This window comes from Ranitomeya imitator, chromosome 7 (genome assembly GCF_032444005.1).
Source record: "Ranitomeya imitator isolate aRanImi1 chromosome 7, aRanImi1.pri, whole genome shotgun sequence".
In the NCBI taxonomy this organism is placed as follows: Eukaryota; Metazoa; Chordata; class Amphibia; order Anura; family Dendrobatidae; genus Ranitomeya; species Ranitomeya imitator.
Genome location: NC_091288.1, coordinates 14,593,553 through 14,614,402, shown reverse-complemented (window position 1 = coordinate 14,614,402; position 20,850 = coordinate 14,593,553). Strand labels below are relative to the sequence as shown.

General features: G+C 44.5%; 1 protein-coding gene across 3 annotated transcripts in view; it reads left to right on the top strand.

The window, feature by feature from the left end:
• TTLL4 (tubulin tyrosine ligase like 4) overlaps positions 1-20,613 on the top strand; it is a 35,131-nt gene extending 14,518 nt beyond the window's left edge. For 2 of the 3 annotated variants that reach the window (XM_069732757.1, XM_069732758.1), the window contains exons 5-19: positions 69-193; positions 3,865-3,975; positions 8,123-8,199; positions 8,418-8,612; positions 8,917-8,999; positions 9,674-9,802; positions 13,064-13,186; positions 13,629-13,727; positions 15,111-15,245; positions 16,693-16,821; positions 17,201-17,294; positions 17,432-17,642; positions 18,459-18,526; positions 18,740-18,813; positions 20,031-20,332. In XM_069732757.1, coding sequence (XP_069588858.1) covers positions 69-193; positions 3,865-3,975; positions 8,123-8,199; positions 8,418-8,612; positions 8,917-8,999; positions 9,674-9,802; positions 13,064-13,186; positions 13,629-13,727; positions 15,111-15,245; positions 16,693-16,821; positions 17,201-17,294; positions 17,432-17,642; positions 18,459-18,526; positions 18,740-18,813; positions 20,031-20,187 — 1,810 coding nt within the window. In that variant the 3' untranslated portion in view covers positions 20,188-20,332. Of the gene's footprint in view, positions 1-68; positions 194-3,864; positions 3,976-8,122; positions 8,200-8,417; positions 8,613-8,916; positions 9,000-9,673; positions 9,803-13,063; positions 13,187-13,628; positions 13,728-15,110; positions 15,246-16,692; positions 16,822-17,200; positions 17,295-17,431; positions 17,643-18,458; positions 18,527-18,739; positions 18,814-20,030 lie in introns of all 3 variants that reach the window. The other variant, XM_069732759.1, reaches the window with a different exon arrangement.
• Positions 20,614-20,850: the final 237 nt, after the last annotated feature.

Below are 20,850 nucleotides of genomic sequence, written 5' to 3'. Positions count from 1 at the left end.
TTCTTCTAGTAACTTTTGGCAGAGAAATAATGTTTTCGATCAGCTAAAATGCCATTGTTCATTTGTAGGCATTGTGCTCCCGTCATGGACCCGATGAACTCCAATATGGCTTTCAATGTGAGGCCTGCCCTCACCCCAAGCCTGTTTCCCAATACACCGCCCACTATTTATTTTGCCACCTCGGATGAAAAAGGTAAGATACAGCGCTCTTATCCATCACTAGATGGTGGCCCGATTCTAACGCATCGGGTATTCAAGAATATGCATGTCCACGTAGTATATTGCACAGCCCACGTAGTATACAGCACAGAGCCACGTATGTCACAGGTTAAAAAATAAGCATATACTCGCCTTCCGAGGGCCCCTTGAAGTTTGGTCACATGACCGTGACGTCATGGCAGGTCCTTCTCCCATACCATCCTTGGCACCGGAACCTGCCGCTTGCATGGAGCGGTCACCGGAGCGTCGCGAAAGGTGAGTATATAATGATTTTTTATTATTTTTAACATTAGATGCTGCATAGGCAGCATCAACAGTAAAAACTTAATCACACAGGCTTAATAGCGGCGGTAACGGAGTGAGTTACCCGCGGCATTACGCGGTCCGTTACTGCTGGCATTAACCCTGTGTGAGCGGTGACTGCGGGGAGTATGGAGAGGGCTCCGGGCGCTGACCGCAGGGGAGTAGGCAGGGACTAATCGGACTGTGGCCGTCGCTGATTGGTCGCGGCAGCCATGACAGGTAGCTGGCGAGACCAATCAGCGACTTGGATTCCATGACAGACAGAGGCCTCGACCAATGAATATCTGTGACAGACAGAAGGACAGACCGAAAGACGGAAGTGACCCTTAGACAATTATATAGTAGATGTTACAGAAGTAAGCTCTTGGCCCTATATGGCTGCATCTCTGGGGCATTGTGGGGCGACTTTTGTCTGTTGCTATCGTAGCACAAAATCCAAACCTGCTTGATTCCTGGTCACCAGTTGCACTTGACTTTACTTCCATGGACTTTATGCTGTGAATTGACATTCACCACATCTGTAATAGGGTTGTGTTTTTTTTTGTTTTTGTTTTTGTTTTTTTTTTCCCCTACAGCTAAATTGCAACTCTATCTTGGTTGCACGACAGCAAGTCGTAGCAAGGTGCCCCAACGTGTGTAGTTACATGTACTTGTCTTGAGACTAGCTGTCATTTGTAGCCCGAGCCTAAATATGTTCGTAGACCTAAAATTACATCTCGCTGGAAAAACAAACAAACAAAAAAAACTCCAGAGGAAGCTACACAAAGTTTGTGCATAATCCCCATCTTACATTTCTCCATGACTATAGACTGCACACGAGCCCCGCACAGACTTATCTACAGTGCAGAAAATAAGTATTCCCTTAGGCGATGTGCACACGATGCGGATTTATTGCAGATCCGCAGCGGATTTTTCTGCACAGAAACGCTGCAGTTCCGCACTGATTTACAGTACAATGTAAATCAATGGGGGGGGGAAAAAAAAGCTGTGCGGAAACGCTGCGGATTTAAAAGAAGTGCATGTCACTTTTGTGTGGATCTGCAGCGTTTCTGCACCCTTCCATTATAGAAATCCGCACTGCGAAAAACTGCAGAAAATCTGCATCAATTCCGCATAAAAACCACCAAATCCGCGGCAAATCTGCACCTGCTGTTTCTGCCAGGAGATGCGGATTTTGTGCAGAAAACTTTGCACCCCATTCCGCAATGTGTGCACATGGCCTTAATCTCTAAACTCCTGTAATGCCTGGTCCACTCCCGTCTAATCCGCTATCTCTCAGATAACTTTCTTCTTTACCCTCTTCAATCTGGTTTCCGCTCTTTACACTCCACTGAAACTGCCCTCACTTAAGTCTCTAATGATCTACTAACAGCTAAATCTATTGGTCACTATTCCATTGTAATTCTCCTGGATCTCTGCAGCATTACATGAACACCCGACTTATTGCCCTGTGGTCGGTCAGAATAATGAAAGCAGTTGTTACCATCCACCTCTCGGGTGTCCCCTATTTCCTCATAGATTAAGCTTGTGGGTAGCCGGGCCCGCATTCTTCTTGGTATCTGTGATTGTTATGCTGTAATGTCTTTCCTTGTCTGTTGAAGTTCCCTTTAAAATGTAAAGTGCTGCGGAGTATGTTGCCTCAATAGAAATGACATTATTTGATATTCTGCCGTATTTTTTTTTTTTTTTCCCTCCCACCTACAAAGAATGTAGAGGTCTGTAATATTTATTGTAGGTACACTTCACCTGTGAGAGACAGAATCTAAAAATAAAATCCAGAAAATCACATTGTATGATTTTCACATAATTAAATTGCATTTTATTGCATGAAATAAGGATTTGATCACCGACCAATCAGCAAAAATTCTGTCTCACAGACCTGTTAGTTTTTCTGTAAGAAGCCTCCTACTCTGCACTCATTACCTGTATTAAGTGCACCTGTTTGAACTTCGTTACCTGTGTAAAAGACAACTGTCCTCACACTCCAACCTCTCCACCATGGCCAAGACCTAAGAGCTGTCTAAGGACATCGGGACAAAATTGTAGAGCTGCACAAGGCTGTGATTGCCTATTGTCCTGTAGCCCATCAGACTGGTGAGAAGGGAACAACTGTTAGCACAATTATTAGAAAACGGAATAAACACAAGATGAATGTCAATCTTTCTCAATCTGGGGCTCCATGGAAGATGTTGGCTTGTGGGATAAGGATGATTCTGAGAAAGGTCAGCAATCAGTCCAGAACTACACAGGAGGACCTGATCAACGTCCTGAAGAGAGCTGGTATCAGTCTCAAACATTACCGTTAGTAACACTATGCCATCATGGATTAAATTCCTGCAGGGCACGCAAGGTCCTCATGCCAGCTCATGTCCAGGAACGTTTGAAGTTCACCTATGACCATCTGGATGATCCAGAGGAAGCATGGGAGAAGGTCATGTGGTCAGATGAGACCAAAATGGATCTTTTTGGTATTTACTCCTCCACTTTCCATGTTTGGAAGAAGAAGGATGAGTACAACCCCAAGAATACCGTCCCAACAGTGAAGCATGGTGGGGGAAACATCACACTTTGGGAGTGCTTTTCTGCAAAGGGGACAGGGTGACTGCACTGTATTGAAGGGAGGATGGATGTGGTCATGTATCGGAAGAATCTGTCCAACAATCTCCTTCCCCCAGTTAGCGCATTGAAGATGGGTTGGGGCTCGGTCTTCCAGCATGACAATGACCCAAAACACAGCAAAAGCAAATAATGTAGTGGCTCTTTAAGAAGCATTTCAAGATCCTGGAGTGGCCTAGCCAGTCTCCAGACCTGAACCTAATAGGAAATATTTGGAGGATGCTCAAACTCAATGTTGTCCATCAACAGCCCCGAAATCTGGAGAAGATCTGTATGGAGGAGGGGGCCAAAATCACTGCTGCAGTGTGTGTGAACCTGGTCAAGACCTACAGGGCATGTCTGACCTCTGTCATTACAAATAAAGATTTCTGGACCAAATGTTTAAGTTCTGTTTTTCTCTTGTACCAAATACTTATTTTATGCAATAATAAAATGCAAATGAATTATGAAATCATACAATGTGATTTGCTGAATTTTTAGTTTCTCAGGTGAAGTGTACCTACGATAAAAATTACAGACCTCTCCATTCTTTGTAGGTGGGAAAATTTGCAAAATCGGCAGTTTACCAAATACTTATTTTCCCCACTGTATATTGCCTCCCATTTCTTTGCTTTTTCCGGTATGTTTCCATGTGAGGTAAGCACAGATGTAGGCACATTACAGCAAGATCCCATGGAAGTGACTGTATCCTGAGGTTCATACTTCTGTATCTTCCTGTGTTTCTAGTGGAGCTGTTGCCTTGGGCTCAAAGAAAACTGATGAAGTGGAAAATGAGCACCGTGACCCCAAATATAGTCAAGCAGACTGTCGCAAGGTCCCACTTCAGGATCACCAAAAGTGAGTAACCAGCCTGGCGTTATGATCGTAAGACAAAAGAAAGCTGTTCCCCCAACTGCAGTTAGTTTAGGGGAAACACTCTGCCTTCTGCACCCTCCCCGGATTTAGTGCCGAGTCTCCGCCACTGCTACCAGTGTTTGTTGCTGCCTGTGGCACCGACTTCATGGCTGCAGCCAATGACTGAGGGCAGCGACCAGTGTCGTCTGATCAGGCAGAGCTGATGATCAGTTTTTGGTAGAGGCGCTGTTGACATGACATTAAGCGGACATTCAATGCACATACCATGTAGTTCACACACTTGCCAGGTCCTCCAGAGGCGTTAGACCAGAAAGAAAGAAAAGATCATGTCCATAAAAATGGGAGCACCTCAGACCGATAAATAAAATGCAAAGTTTTTATTAAATGTCAACAAGATAATATACCACACACAAAAAACATAGAATAAAAACATTTAAAAGTGCAACAGACAAAAAAGAAAAACACAGCAGTCATATCCTAATATAGGGACAATGACAACCCACAACCCTATCCTCTCCCAGGATAGCAGAAATATATATATGTACACAAACGTGGTGACCCAAGAAACAGTTCCGCGATCACATACACTATATAGATGAAAAAAATTCTCAACCTCAGTAGAGACAATGCAGTGCATACAAGCGCATGTCGCTACTTGATATCACAGTACCATATAGCCCTACAAAAACAGCCAAAATGTAATGCTCACCGGCACGTGCAATCCCATGCCTGGGCAGCTGCTGAAAAAAGGCTCCTTGCACCTAGGTAAAGAACATGTTGGGCACGATGGTCACATACATGTCAAAATTAAGCAGAAGCCCACACTGCAAAAGATCCATAGGCACATAAGAGACCGGATCGTGTGCGGGTAAAGGAGGGAGAAAGAAATATGGGAGAGAAGGAAAGGGGCTATGGGGTGCAACCCACGCGTATCGCCGCAGCTGTGGCGGCTTCCTCAGGGAAAAAGTTAGCATGCTGTGTGGGATGTTAGACATGACTATAAACTAAATCTTAATGAGACAAATGGTATTCACCTGTTCAAAGGCATCGGCGGAGAAGCACATGGAGCGAGATGGCTGCGGCCATATTGTTAGTCCTGAAAGACGGCGTCTAACTAATAAAGCTGTGTGAAAGCAAAAAAACCCCCCCCCCCCCCCCCCCGGGCGGCGCATGCGCACTAGGCGCGATAGACCTGCACACTAACGCGCCTGCGATGAGCTCCCGGAAACCTCATCCCCATGCAGCAGAGTGTCTGCGCGCTGAAAGCCACAAGGCTGGCGCATGCGCACTGACTATATACTAACGCGCCTATGAAAAAACTCAAGTGAACTGGTTCACATATAAAAGTATACCCGCGTATTGAATGGAGGAGACAACGGCGACCATACACCTATGGGAGAGACGGTCCCACGCGAAGACCGGCACCCACCACCATGGCCCTGCAGCGAATCGTCATGCTGAGCAACTGCGGTCAGACATATAGGCAGTAAGCAGAGTGAATACAAACCTGTATAATACAGCACCAATGAAGCAAGATAAAAATAGCATATAGAAGACTACACCGGTACTAGCCCACCCATTGCCCCAAACGAACACAAACTTATCTGAGTTATCGGACATACTCCAACAAATACTCATGGGATGGGAATGTACGCATTGACAGGCATGGGTACCACAGGTATCACATAGCTTGAATCACTTGGAAGTCATAGATAGTAACATCAGCACACAGAAATAAATGTACGACGCCATTTATACACAGAGTGCGAAATGTACTGTAGACATATGTACATGCTAAAGGACTTAGCCAGAACTACCTGGGTACGAAAAAAAACTATATATATATATATATATATATATCATTGAATACTACAAGGTACCGTGATATCCATAATGTGTCAGATACACTGTTTTTATTTTTTAGTATCACAAAGTCACATCAAACACTGACACAGTTAAAAACGTGTCACTAATAAAGGATAACGACAAGAACATCCAAAAAGGCCGGCACCCACCACCATGGCCCTGCAGCGAATCGTCATGCTGAGCAACTGCGGTCAGACATATAGGCAGTAAGCAGAGTGAATACAAACCTGTATAATACAGCACCAATGAAGCAAGATAAAAATAGCATATAGAAGACTACACCGGTACTAGCCCACCCATTGCCCCAAACGAACACAAACTTATCTGAGTTATCGGACATACTCCAACAAATACTCATGGGATGGGAATGTACGCATTGACAGGCATGGGTACCACAGGTATCACATAGCTTGAATCACTTGGAAGTCATAGATAGTAACATCAGCACACAGAAATAAATGTACGACGCCATTTATACACAGAGTGCGAAATGTACTGTAGACATATGTACATGCTAAAGGACTTAGCCAGAACTACCTGGGTACGAAAAAAAACTATATATATATATATATATATATATCATTGAATACTACAAGGTACCGTGATATCCATAATGTGTCAGATACACTGTTTTTATTTTTTAGTATCACAAAGTCACATCAAACACTGACACAGTTAAAAACGTGTCACTAATAAAGGATAACGACAAGAACATCCAAAAAGGCCCAGAGAATGTAAACACGTGTGAAAAACATGAAGGCCATAAAATTGGAAACGCCTAATGCCATATGGTACTGTGTTGTAAACCAAACTTTCCAAACAAAAAACCAGACCAAGTTGAATATACAACAAGTAATACAGTATCTAATATTGCATAATATGGTGCCAGAAATCACATGTCAAGTACCCCTATGTCAAACAATGCCCCAGATCATAGATTAGGCATAAAAGCCAGAGAACAAAAGTTCTTCATTTAGTCCATTTGGTGATGTGGTCTTCAGGTCATAGATCCAGCGTGACTCTCGTCGTAAGAGTTCCTTGGTTAAGTCCCCCCCCCCCCCCCCCCCCTTATGTTACCCAAGACTTGGTCCACAACCATAACCCGCATGCCTTGATAACCACTGTTGTGAAAATCCATGAAATGGGATGCAACAGAGGAAATGGTCTTGGCTTTCGCGATATCCACTTTCGCATTAGCAATGTTTGACATGTGTTGTTGGACTCTCCGTCTCACTTCTTGGGTGGTCTGTCCAATATACACCTTCGGACATGAACAGATCAGAGCATACACCAAATTCCTTGACCTGCAATTGGCATAACTCCTTGCTTTTAATTCACCTGGAAAAATCGGCAGAGTCAAAGAGTTAGTGGCATCCATGTAAGGACAAACATTACAGTTACCGCATGGGAAAGTTCCCTCCAACCTAGTTCCCGTTCCTAATCTCAGTTGGTCTTTTAAAATGGCTGGTAGTAAGAACGTCTTTGAGATTCCGGGCCCTCCTAGCAATGATCCTCGGTCTATCTGACAGGAAAGGCCTCAACTCCTTCTCATTCAATAGGATTTCCCAATGCTTGTCCAGAGGCGCTCTGGCTAATGAGGATTCGGGGTCCTTATCTAATTAAGAATTTTCTGTGTACATATGAGAAACCTTGTTACTGATCTGATATCACTGTTTTATCCTTTACCATCCACCAAGACTCCTTTTTATGGCACCTTCAGAGTCAGGGGGGTCCAATGCATTTTCACTGAGGGCCACATGTGCATTATGGTTCCCTTCATATAGGGTCCATTGCAATTATAAGGCTCAAATAGACATCGGTGAAAAGCAGTCCGAGCATGACCTGCCTTGCAGACTGGCCACGGCTCTACCGATTTGAGCGTGATATTGTCTGAAGAATAAACCCAGCACGGGGGTCACTCGGTGCCCAACAGCCGGTGCGGGGCTCCTGCATTAACCTGTGGGTTTGGAGGAAACTATTTTTCATCAGTGATCAGTAGGGACCTGTTTCAACCAGATCACTGGTTAGAGCAGAATTAGAGACTTCTGTGCCGTCGGCCCTGAAGTTCAAGAAAGGACCCAGTCGTTGGCTATTTAATAAGCCTGCTGCCTGGGAACATGCAGTGCTGTCATAGTGTATTACACAGGAGAATTAATTGCTAAAGTCAGCTGAAGCTTATTGTAAGGTCAAATCAGAAAAAAGGCATGTCTGCTAAAAGATTTGGTGACAACTATGCCTCATAACAAACAAATCTTTCTTGCAGAGAATCACGACTGGCTGGGTTGCTGGGGTCATCACATGAAGTCCACAGCCTTTAAAACCATCAGAGACTACCAGAAGGTACGTTTCCCATAGTAAGGAGTCTACTAGTTGCAGCATTGTCTCATTTACTTCAATGGTGAAGTGATGACCCTTCAAATATTTAATCAGTGGGGAATGCTAAGTGACGGACCCCCTCAGTGTGATATTGATGGCCTGTTCACCATTGTCCTGGAACACCCTTTATTTTGCTGCTATCCGGTCTCACTTTTTTTTTTTTTTTTTCCATGTTCGAGCAGCTGAACCATTTTCCAGGCTCCTTTCAGATCGGAAGAAAAGATCGTCTCTGGAGAAACTTGTCCAAAATGCAGGCTCGCTTTGGAAGAAAAGAATTCAACTTCTTTCCTCAATCCTTTGTGCTTCCACAAGACATCAAGCTCCTGAGAAAAGCCTGGGAAGAGGGGGGCAGTCGGCAGAAATGGATCATTAAGCCGGTACGGGATGAGAATAATTTACCGCTGGTACATGCCGCGCTCAGTCATGGTCTCCAGGCTTCATACACACTGATGCATTACAGTTCAGAAAAACTATGGTGTTATTGGGGTCTTATTAACCCGTAATGGGCACTATATGGATGGTATAGCGCTCCACACATCGGCTCAGGAGACTGCTCTGCAGATGAGGCCTGGAGCTGGACATGAATGATGCAAATATCAGTAGTGATCATATTAATTTTTGTATAAGTGCGTTAATCTGATTTCTGTATTTTTTTAATGACTCTATTTGCATTTATTTAAGCCTGCATCAGCCAGAGGAATGGGGATCCAGGTTATACATAAATGGAACCAGCTGCCGAAGAAAAGACCGCTGCTGGTACAGAGGTAATGGCTGTGTGTGCACTTGAAGAGGGGACGTTGGTCAGATGGATCCCCTCACGTGCGAGCGTACTTGTTCTCAACCAAAACCAATATGGCCACCAGTACCGCTCCCTGTCGCCATTTTGCCTACTTCTTTCCTGATCTTAAATTTCCCCAGCAGATCTGTAACTGGTGAAGGTGTGCATATGCCTTTTAAAGTGGGTTATCTCAGTATGATAAATGGTTAAAACTGTAAGGTGCTTGTAAATACTTTGTTAAAAATCTTTGTTTGAGGGGATTTTTTATTTGTATAGATTGCTAATTGTCAATTAGATTGCAGTCTTGCCCGAGCTTTGCGTTTCATAAAACTGTTTGCTATAGAGTTTGCAAGTTCAGAGGATCACTGGAGCGTGCTGTTAACCAGGGGTGTATCTAAATTAGATGCAGGGGCTGCAATAACACCCGGGCCCCGTTGGTGCTTTGTATTGGCTAGCTACTGATCCCAGCGGGCTTTCGTGGCCCCATACTCCTCTTGTGCAGAGAAAGTGGCCAATACCAGCAGCATCAGAAAGTTCAAAGATTACATCAGCGGGTCAGCCCCAAACGAAACCTGACGGAGCAGGACCTGTATCTTCTGTGCACAACCCAGTTAAGTTTATCCTTATGTCTTTTTGTTTTTTTTTTTCTCTCCCCCTTAGGTACCTGCACAAACCCTACCTCATCAGTGGCAGCAAGTTTGACTTGCGGATCTATGTTTACGTCCCGTCGTATGACCCCCTCCGTGTCTACTTGTTCAGCGACGGCCTAGTGCGATTCGCCAGCTGCAAGTATGTTCTGTATTGTGAGGATTTTTTCCTGTAGCTATTTCTTAGACCCTCTAGAGCAGCGTTCCTCGTCTTGAGGCTCACAAGATGTTTGCAAAACTTCAACTCCCATTATGCCTCAGCAGCCACGGGCCCGTTGTTGTTTTACTGTTTGGGGATCACAGCACCTGGTATATTACACAATCACTCCTTGTAACTGCACTTAAGGAAACTTTTAACATGTCTTGGAGATGCCAGAAGTTCAAATTGGAGAGCCCAAATGTCGAGACCCTCACCTGATGCTAAAACAAAGGAGCAGACGAGCTTCCCGAGGGCGGCTCTATTCGAAGATGTCTTAGTCCTGCAGCATCTTGCTAAGTGCTGATCTCCGTTCACTTCAGTGCCTGGTAGCTCTTTAGTTTATCGTCCGTTTCTCGCTGTGCCCTCCATGTGTGAGCTTGTTCTTGTCTACATTGTAAGTGCTCACAATTCTGACCATCTTCTATAACCAAAACCAATATGGCCTCCATTACAGACCGACCCACCAAAACTTATGACATGTCAAAAGGTTTCTGAAACTGCAGTTACACTTAAAATAAATATTTCTCAACTTTATACAAGTCTGAGTTCCTGGATTATTGATTTTAGTCTATTTTTCTTTTGATATCTCTATGTAAATGACGTTAATTGCTAGAATGGCGGCATAAATGTTTTAGTGTGTAACTACTTTTAATGACTTATCTACTTAACCCATCCCTAACCCACCTCTTCAACCTATCACTAACTTCTGGCACCTTCCCTTCTGCTTTCAAACATGCCACAATCACGCCTATCCTTAAAAAGCCAACCCTCGATCCAACCGCTATGTCCAGCTATCGCCCAATATCGCTGCTCCCATTCGCTTCCAAACTCCTGGAGCAGCACGTCCACTCTGAACTTTCCTCCCACCTCTCATCTAACTTGCTCTTTGACAATCTACAATCTGGTGTCCGCCCTCATCACTCAACTAAGACCGCCCTGACCAAAATCACTAACGACCTACTTATCGCCAAAGCTAATGGACAATTCTCTGTACTCCTCTTTCTAGACCTCTCCTTTGCTATCGACACAGTTAACCACTGCCTCCTACTACAGATCCTCTCCTTTGACATCAAACACCTCGCCCTATCCTGGATCTCCTCGTACTTTTCCAACCGCACATTCAGCGTCTCCCACTCCCACACTTCCTCCTCATCCCACCCTCTCTAAATTGGAGTCCCCCAAGGCTCTGTTCTAGGACCCCTACTCTTCTCAATCTATACACTTGGCCTGGGACAACTCATAAAGTCTCATGGATTCCATTACCACCTTTATGCTGATGACACTCAGATCTATCTCTCTTGCCCAGACGTCGCCTCTCTGCTGTCCAGAATCCCAGAGTGCCTATCAGCCATATCCTCCTTCTTCTCCTCTCGCTTCCTCAAACTCAATGTGGACATATCTGAACTCATCATCTTTCCTCCATCTCATAGATCTTCCTTACCTGACCTATCTATCGCAATCAATGACATCAAGTCCGTTGCCTCGGAGTAACCTTCGACTCTGCCCTGTCCTTCAAACCGCACATGGCTCTGTCCACCTCCTGTCGCCTCCAGCTCAAAAATATCTCCAGAATCCGTCCTTTCCTCAACTGTCAATCTGCTAAAATGCTTGTGCCTGCCCTCATCATCTCCCGCCTTGACTACTGCAACATCCTTTTCTGCGGCCTCCCTGGTAACACCCTTGCACCTCTCCAGGCCATCCTTAACTCTGCTGCCCGACTAATTCTTCTCGCTACTCCTCCGCTTCCCCCTCTGCAAATCTCTTCACTGGCTCCCATTCCCTCAGCGTATCCAGTTCAATTTACTAACACTGACCCACAAAGCCATCCATAACCTGTCTCCTCCATATATCTCTGAACTAATCTCCCGATATATTCCCTCACGTGATCTCCAGTCCTCCCAAGACCTCATTCTCTCCTCCACACTTATTCGCTCCTCACCCAATCGGTTCCAAGACTTCTCCAGAATATCCCCCATCCTCTGGAATTCTTTGCCCCAACACATCCGACTATCAACCACATTTGGATCCTTCAGACGGAACCTGAAAACCCATCTCTTCAGGAAAGCCTACAGCCTGCACTGACCCCGCTGCCTCCTCATCACTATCGATGCTACCGCCTCACCAACACCGGAGCTCCTGCAACCCTCAACCTACTGTCTCCTCCCCCATAATCCTGTAGAATGTAAGCCCGCGGGGGCAGGGTCCTCGCCCCTCTGTATCAGTCTGTCATTCTTAGTTTACTGTAAGTGATATCTGTAACTTGTGTGTAACCCCTTCTCATGTACAGACCATGGAATCAATGGTGCCATATAAATACATTATTATAATAATATTATTATGGAATAAGGAACTCTAGTGGTCAAAATATAAAAATAAGTTTGTCCTAACTCAGGCCTGCCAATCAATGAGATCTGAGACTGGACAACAAGAGATCGGACCCCAGCGATCATCAAGTATTTTAACCCCTTAATGCTCCACGACAGATATATACATCATGGATCATGTTAGGGTGTTTGGTGCAGGCTCAGTAGCTGAGCCTGCTTCACACAGTGCATATGGCAGCTATATTACATAGCAGAGATCCGCGCTATTGCCTTCGCTGCTGTTAACCTCTTAATTGCTGATCCCAATCACTGACAGCAGCATCAAAGCCCAATGATCTAGTCGGGGCAATTGTTCGGTCACCCAGTGGTGTCATTGCTATGACTGCTTAAAGCCTCTGTGTTTGTCATGTTTATTCTCCTGCCATAAATGGTGCGTTATGGGGGTCTGATTTGTTTTGTTTTTGTTTTATACTGCGCTATACTGTATGTGGTTCAAACTATTGCATGTGCAGATACCCTACGAGGAATTAAAAAAAAAATTAAAGTGGGGATTAAAGTTCCCTCCCTTCCACCCTCCTTTTTCCGCAGTTAAAACGAATTAACCTATCAAACGTTAAGTGGGAGAAATAAAATTTTGTGTTTTCGTTTCCGCCACTGCAGAAAAATGCAATAAGAAGCCTCAAAACATAGTAAAAACTATACAAATGTAATGTCGCTGTAATCGTACTGACCTGCTGGATCGTATATACAGGAAAAATCAACTTCGTAAAAAATAAATATATAAAACCTAAAAAGATGAAACCATGAAAACCGGTTGCGTTCTTAATTGTTCATTCCGAATTAAAATTTTTGTGTTTTTTTTTTTTTGTTTTAATTTCAGGTATTCGTCGTCCATGAAAAGTCTTAGCAACAAATTCATGCACTTGACAAACTACTCTGTGAATAAAAAGAATGTGGACTACAAGGCAAACGCGGATGAGTCCGCCTGTCAGGGCCATAAATGGTACGTGGCAATGTGGGGGGCACATATGTTGGGCTAATATCCTCAGGCATATTGCAGGGCTCCTTCTTTTTTTTTTTTTTTTTTTTTTTTTTTTTTTTTTTTAAAGGGTCTGATTTTTGCCTTTAAAGGTAGCCACTTCCATAGGTGACCCCAAAGCACCCGCAAGAGCTAATTTGCATACCTTTTTCCCAGGGATCTACGTAACCCTAACTATTGGTCTCTAAAAAAAAAAAAAAAAAAAAAAAAACAAGACCCTCCTAGATATGTGGACAGATTTCAAGAGCGAGCTCAGCTCAGCCTCCTACTTCATGTCTTGCCATCAGACTTTTCTTGAAATCTACAGGGACATAGCTGGTGGTGATGTGACTATTTATTATTAGTATTATTATTATTATTATTATTATTATTATAATATTATTATCTACCCGAACTCTCCCCACAGGGCTCTGAAAGCGTTGTGGAGCTACCTCAACCAGAAAGGTTTCAGCAGTGAAAAAATTTGGGAGAAGATCAAAGAGATGGTGATAAAGACAATTATTGCGTAAGTCGTTAGTGGTGACTTCTTTCTGGGCTGAAACGCCCCAATGGCTTTCCTCCTAATTTTTTTTTTTTTTTTTTTTATCCTGGTTTGATCTTTCTGCTCCATCTTTGCTTGCTGTCTTTTTTTAAAAGGATCTGAATGTAAATCATGAGCTATTGTTTGACAGTCTCTGTTCCTTCTTGAAGGAGTTTTGTCATATTCTTAGTGGATTGGGGTCCCACGAGGCCCTGAAGTGCCCCATTTGTATGGAGAGATGGCCACTTTGTACACCGCCGCGCCTTTCATTGACCATGGGAGTGGCGGAGAAGCTGAACGGAGCAGTGGTGTACATGTGCGGCCATTGCACCACTCCTTAACCCTGTTCTTGGGATTGATGGGGGGGGGGGGTCTCTGTAATTTATCTCTTGTGTTGTAGATGGGTGATAATTTGCAAAAAAAAAAAGCAGAGATCTACTAGTGTGGGTAGGCAGACCTGTGCAAAACTCTCTAGAATAGGTCAAACTAGCCAGCAGAGAGTGGACTACATACTGAAACATAACTTTTAATCTGTAACAAACACCTAAATAAAATCAGCTGATTTTTATCTAGGTGTTTTATACGCAAGTTCTAATATATTTCAGTATGTAGTTCGCTCCCTGCTGGATGGATGATAATTTGCCAATTTGGGCCAACCCTTTCATCCTACCCAATAACGTGCTCTCTAAAGCTTGGGCTCCCTCGATGTGAAAATGCACTGGATTTTCCTCTACGTATTCTCTCACGGAAAATCTGCATTTGGCAGCACCAGCAAAGTGCACATGATCTTAAGAAATCTCTTGCACCTGAAATATTGCCTCAGTATAAATTGACATGACGTTTTAGTTTGGAATCATGTGGACGCTAATTGGCTGCAGCGCTTACACCGCTTGGACGAAACGCAGACATGAGGTGGAACCGTGGAAGTGTGACCGCTGCTGCCCATCAGTGGTCATCAATAGGCTGCAGCGATTGCCTAGAACAACGTCAGCCAACAAACCCGTCGCTGACATCACTGGTACTGCAGCGGTGTAGGATTATTATTTTCTATGGGGCGCCATTGCATTTAGGAAGGGTTGACAAGTCGTGGACAGCACCATTGATCTACTATTGCCTCTGGCTCATAAATTGCATGTAAAACTGTCGCAACTTGTGTGGTTTGTTTATTTTATTTTTTTAACCTAAAAACACTGTCCTATGCCGGTGGTGCTGCGATACTTGGATTTTTGCCCCTATAGAATATTTGCAGAAACTTTTTAAACTAATTAAATCTCTTTGTTCGATGGCTGTTGGTTATAGTGCGGAATGTTTGTCCACAGATACGGCGGCAAGAAAGTGTAAATGACGTCTTTATTTATTTTTGTTAAGGTCTGAGCCTTACGTGAACAGCTTTATGAAGATGTACGTCCAGCACCAGTACTGCTGCCACGAACTGTTTGGATTTGATATCATGTTGGACGAGAACCTGAAGCCGTGGGTTCTGGAGGTGAACATCTCTCCAAGGTGACGCACTCGCCCTGTTTCTACACCCGCTATTACCTGTGCACCCAGGAACTACGTCTCAGGGCTGATCTACATGACCGCACAGCGGCCATATTTGATCATCTGTGTCATGACAGGCTGAGACTTGGCAATAATACAAACTACTATCATGTGTGTCCATCTCGTGAGACGCATGGTAGGGCCGGAAATTGCAGCAGTTCTATAAATGAGTAAAAACGTCCGCTATACGGGGTGTGAGAATTGGCCCTTGACCCCTTCTGTTACATGCAGATATGCACATCTGCATCGGATGTGTGATGTATGTGCGTGTCACATCGGGAAGTCTTTAAACGGCCATTTAAAAAAAAAAATAATAATAATTTTGATGTAGAATAGATGGTATGAACTTTTGTAAAGTCTCAGTACTGGAGATTTGTGACCTAAAGTAGAGATTGTGGGGGCAGGGAGGTTTCTGTACTTCCAGCCAGTAATCCCAGTGGGGGGCGCTGCTGTGATCCTATCTGCTTTTTCAAGCAGAGATTGCATTCAGCCGCACAGCAAATGGATTGGAGTAAACCTGGATTTACACTGAAAGATTTCCTAGTGGCACTCGTTCCCCGATAATCGGGCAGTGTAAACCGGCTGCTCACCACAATATGCTCGTTTGTCAGGTGAGACAATTTTGTCTGGGTTGTCAGCAGCACGTGGTCCTGTGTAACCAGTATGTGCTGCCGAAAACAATGCAGCCTGTACACACAGAGCAATTTATTCCCGATTGTTCGGTGCATGTAGGAAATGCGGTTGTCCTACGTAAATAATAATTAATAAGTGAACAAGTAGCCAATTGGGGGTCGTTTAACGCTGTAAACCCAAGTCCTTTTTAAGGAGAGGGTGTGGATTCTTTAATCCGTGGAGTTGGAGGTTGTAGAACGTCTTGTTTGGACATCTGTCCTGTTGGTACATGGAAATATCATCCGGCTGAGGTAATGAAAATATCTATCAGCTTTCAGCCACGCAGAAACTCCCAGATGTCCTGTATAGACTGTCAGAAACTCTCCAGCAATGTCAGTAATGCTGTATAGGATTTGCACTTAAAGGGCTAGGACTCCTCCGTGCTTCCTACCTATGTGCACAGCGGCTCTTACACGTCGGCTCTCCTCTTTATTCACCCACGGTCACGCTTTCTGCATTGCATGTGCGTTTGGTTATGTCCACATGAGACAAAATCTGTTGCGGATCTGCCACAAAATCCTGTTGTATTTTATGCAGACTCTGTTGGGAATTTGCTGTGAATTTTACGAAACCCACTACATCTGAACGAGCCCTCGGGATCTCCTATAAAATGTCTTTACTATGTAGATTACCGCGGCTGCCCCAAATACTACAAGAATGGCACCTGGGAGAAGTCTTATCGCCAGTTTTCCATCTCTCGTCGGCTCTTTGTCACGTTATTTTCTCTTGGCCACAGTCTTCATTCTAATTCTCCACTGGATGTGAAGATCAAGGGTCAGATGATCCGGGACCTCCTGAACCTCGCCGGCTTTCTACTCCCCTCTAAAGAGAATGCAAACTCCAGCAACTCGACTCTGAGCTCCAGGTGAGTGCAAGGTGGCGGCCGACCAACGCCAAAGAGAAAGCTCCTTCTATAAACCTGTAATATCTCTGCGGAACGAAGGCGTCAATGCTTACAGAAGTGTATGAAAAGCTATCTGACCTACTCCCGTAATGTGGCGGCAGGCGATCGGAGTGAGGACGTTAGAAAGTTAATTTTTATAGATGTCATTCTTATAGTTGCAATACATCTAAAATGAAATGAAGTAACTTTGCTAATTAAGATTTGACTTTAAAAAAAAATCTCATGTTACCATGGAGACACATAGGTCTGCATAGTAGCTGTGTACTCATAAGTTTAGGTGCAGATGGATTAGATTTACAGAATATATATTGATAGACTTTCATTTATATATTTTTTTCAGTGTGTTGGGGAAGGACCGTGGTCGCTCTGCAGAGATTGTGAACGAGGAGAAGATGAAGCGGGCACATTACCTCAGCCCGAAGGTGCCGGACAAGGTAATGCCACTATTTTCCGCATTTATCAGCCATGTTATCTGTAATATTTTGTATCCTCTCGGCATCTTTGTAACCAAGAAGAAATCCCACAATGGCCTGCAACTTAGTCCCATCAGTCCCGTCTGTCTGTCCTGCAGGATCTCTATGCCACGGTCCTGGAGCAGCTGACTGCAGAGGACGTGCGGGTCCTAGTAGAGACTGAAGATGAACTCTCGCGCTGTGGACATTTTGAGCGAGTTTTCCCTTCTGCCATCTCCTCGAGATATTTGCGCTTCTTCGAACAGCAACGGTATTTCAATATTCTCACCAACCAGTGGGAGCAGAAATACTATGGCGGCAGAGAGAAAGGTAGGCTCCCTGGGTCCGTGCACATCTGGCATTTCAACCTCTTGTATGCCACAGTAAATAGCGGTTGCGGCATCTAAGGAGTTTGACAAGGGACGGGCTTCTTCTGTCAGTCCATTGGCGCCTGTGCAACGCTGATTTGTTGCCGGCATTCCACAAGAGCCCATTAGATCCTGCAAGAACATAATACACTGCATGTCTTCCACAGCCATCAAACGGGCATAGTATATAAGGTCCACTGAGATGGCGGGAGGAGGGCACCTTTTAACGGCAGCAGTTAAGGGGCCCTATTCCTCTGCTGCTTTTTAATGGCGCTGAGAATAGCGCCTCCCAGCTCAGAAAATCTCTGGGGCTTCAGCTACCTGGAGTAACACCTGAAGGGTTAAAAAAAAAAATCTGACCACAGTTTTGAAGTATTTGAAGGGTGCGTTTTTTAAAATGGTGTCACCTTTTGGGGAGTTTCCTATATATAGGACCCCCAAAAGTTCATTTTAAAACTGAATAGATTCCTAAAGAAACAAGTTTTGTAAAATTGTTGAAAAAAATGAGAAATTGCTGCTAAACTTTTAACTCTTCTTAACTCAGATGTAAAGACGACGTGGGAAATGTTTTGTTATAGGCTTGTATAACGGTCTTGTTTAAGGGCATCAAAAAAGACCAAAGTACAATACGTCACAAAAAAAAAGTGTTATTAGCACTTTGTGACACTGGTCACATTTATAAAAACTTGTCCTGGTCAGGAAGGTGAAAATTGGCTCCGTCACTAAAGGGTTAATGACTTTTTTTTTTTTTTTTTTTTTTTTTCTTTCTCTTCATTAGGACAAGAACTGCTGAGGAGCCTGTGTCTCATGAACCATCACACCGCTTCTGCGCCGCGCTCACCGCCGGTAAGGCCGAATTCTGAAAGCCATGAGGTGGTCCGGTCACGTCTGCAGCCGGTGGCTGTAGTTGGCTCCGTTGAGCCCTGATGCCGGGGGGGTGATGCCCGGCTTCATGGCCGGCTGCTCTCGTTTCTCTCTGGGGTTTATAGTTGGCATTGGGGAATTTCGCTGCTACTAATGTCACTACCCTCATTCTCACAAGCTGCTGTTTTATTTCAGAGGTCGCCGCAGAAATCCAGCCCCAGTGCGACGAGTCTCAATGGCTGCAGCAAAAGAGAAGCCACAAACCCCCGGTCAGTGTGTGCAGGCGGTATTATTAATGACGCCATCGCGTGCAGATCACGTCTTCCAGCCGCACTTCTGTAGGAGTTTATATTAAAGCTAATTGTACATGGGGGGGTGGCAGGATTTTCCAGTGCAAATAAATGGAAATCTGATACAAAATCCCATCTACATTGCTGGTGCTTTGTTACACTTTGGAGCCTTTTGAAGGAAACGATCACGGATGGGCCCTCACATGGTTTACTGGATACTTGTAGTTGTGAGCAGCGCCTCATACAGCATATTCAGAACTCCTAAGCAAACAAGCCCTTAAAGGGGATGTCCAGCAAAGGCCACTGGGCACTTTTATCCCCCGCAAAAGAGCGAATGCTCAACCTCCGCTCCATTCATTACCCATGGGGCTGCTGGAAAAAGTGGAGCCCACTGCTCAGCATATAGGCAATGAATGGAGGGGTGGTTGAGCATGCGCTCTGCTTCATTCTACCAGGGATAAAAGTTATTATGCGGAGTGGTGAGAGACCAGAGGTCGGACCCCCATTGATCTAAAAGTTATCTTTACTGGACAACACCTTTTTAAATATTTTATTTATTTTTTTAAGTAGTCTCCAAATGCTTGTATTTGTGTAAAATAACAATTTCCTCAGGTTCAGCTCCGACTCTGACTTTGTCTCTGTTTTGGTTTAAGTGGTGAGGTCACAACTACAGTGCCCAACCGCTGCAGCCAATCGCTAAGTTCTATCTACATAGCCAGAGTCGCTGAGGTCAGTGATTGGCTGCAGCGGTAAAGTGCACTGTAGCTGTGACATCATTGTCAGGGCTAGAACTCACTGGAGAGGTGGCAGAGAGCCTGCACTGGACCTGGGGAAGGCGAGGACCATCTGGTTTTATTTTACATGACTGCAATTTTGGGGATGTGCTTTTTTAAAATAAAAAAAAAAAAATGGGAAACCCCTTTAAATATGCATGTACCCCACATATCTACATGGCAGCTCTCGCTTCATACGTACGGGGCACCTTATCTGTGCAAGTCTTGCTTTATAGGTTTATCCTTGACACAAGTTTAGGCAATTTTGTACGAATCCTCAAAATGCATCTGACGTCTCTGCAGTCATCCTCTGACCTGGAAAGGAAAGGACCCCGGGGCGACTCTTCAATAATCCTGCCGAGTTCTGCTGTAATGGGTAAAAGTAATATTCTGTAGTAAGTTTTATATAACTATTTCTCTCAGCAGATTGCCTCTTTATCCAGAGGAACAACTGAGTCCATTGAAGCCGTCCCCTCTCCATCAGAGTTCTGTGATCCCTCCACAGCAGGAGCGCAGCACCGGCCCCATCCGCTCTCACATTCTGTCTGGTGCACCAGAGTCTGCCTTGGTCATGGGATGAACGCCGCCATCTCCTGTTCAAAATCTACCTCAACACCTGACGTGGACGCCGACCAATACATCTGTGACACGATGCAGTGCCGGGAGACCTTGCGGGGCCAGCACTGAGCTTCCAGTAAATGCAATACCCCAAGGAGCAATCCAAGATGCATCTATTTTTCTAAAGTGTTAAGTGCCTGGGATGAAAGTGTCCGATGAGTGTTGTGCTGCTCGTTAATGTTGAGCAGTGCGTTGCTTGCCATGTTTTGGGTTATAGGAACCAAACGGTGCTGGAATCGTCCTATTTCTCGCACATCGGGGGGCCTTGGGTCCATGCACATCCCGGTCCAGGATTTCAGGACGACGTCTGCTGTCTTCTCTGCTGTTTGTGGTTGAGTTTAGATTTTGCTAAAAATAATATATTGTTAATAAATAATGATAAAACTGCTGCGAGGGCTGACACTTCTGACTCCGGCCGAGCAGCTCCGTAAGCTCCTTGGTCCCGTTGTTAAATGCTGCGGTTATGGAGGTCCTCTGACATCCTGGGCTGAGGCTCATGGCGTCCAAGAGAGAGTTATAGGCAATCTGTGATCATTGCCAGAAAGGTCTCAAATAGAAATGAAAAGATGCATTAAATACATTAATACTTCACGATTAGTTTTGATGTAATACTAGTGTAAGATCT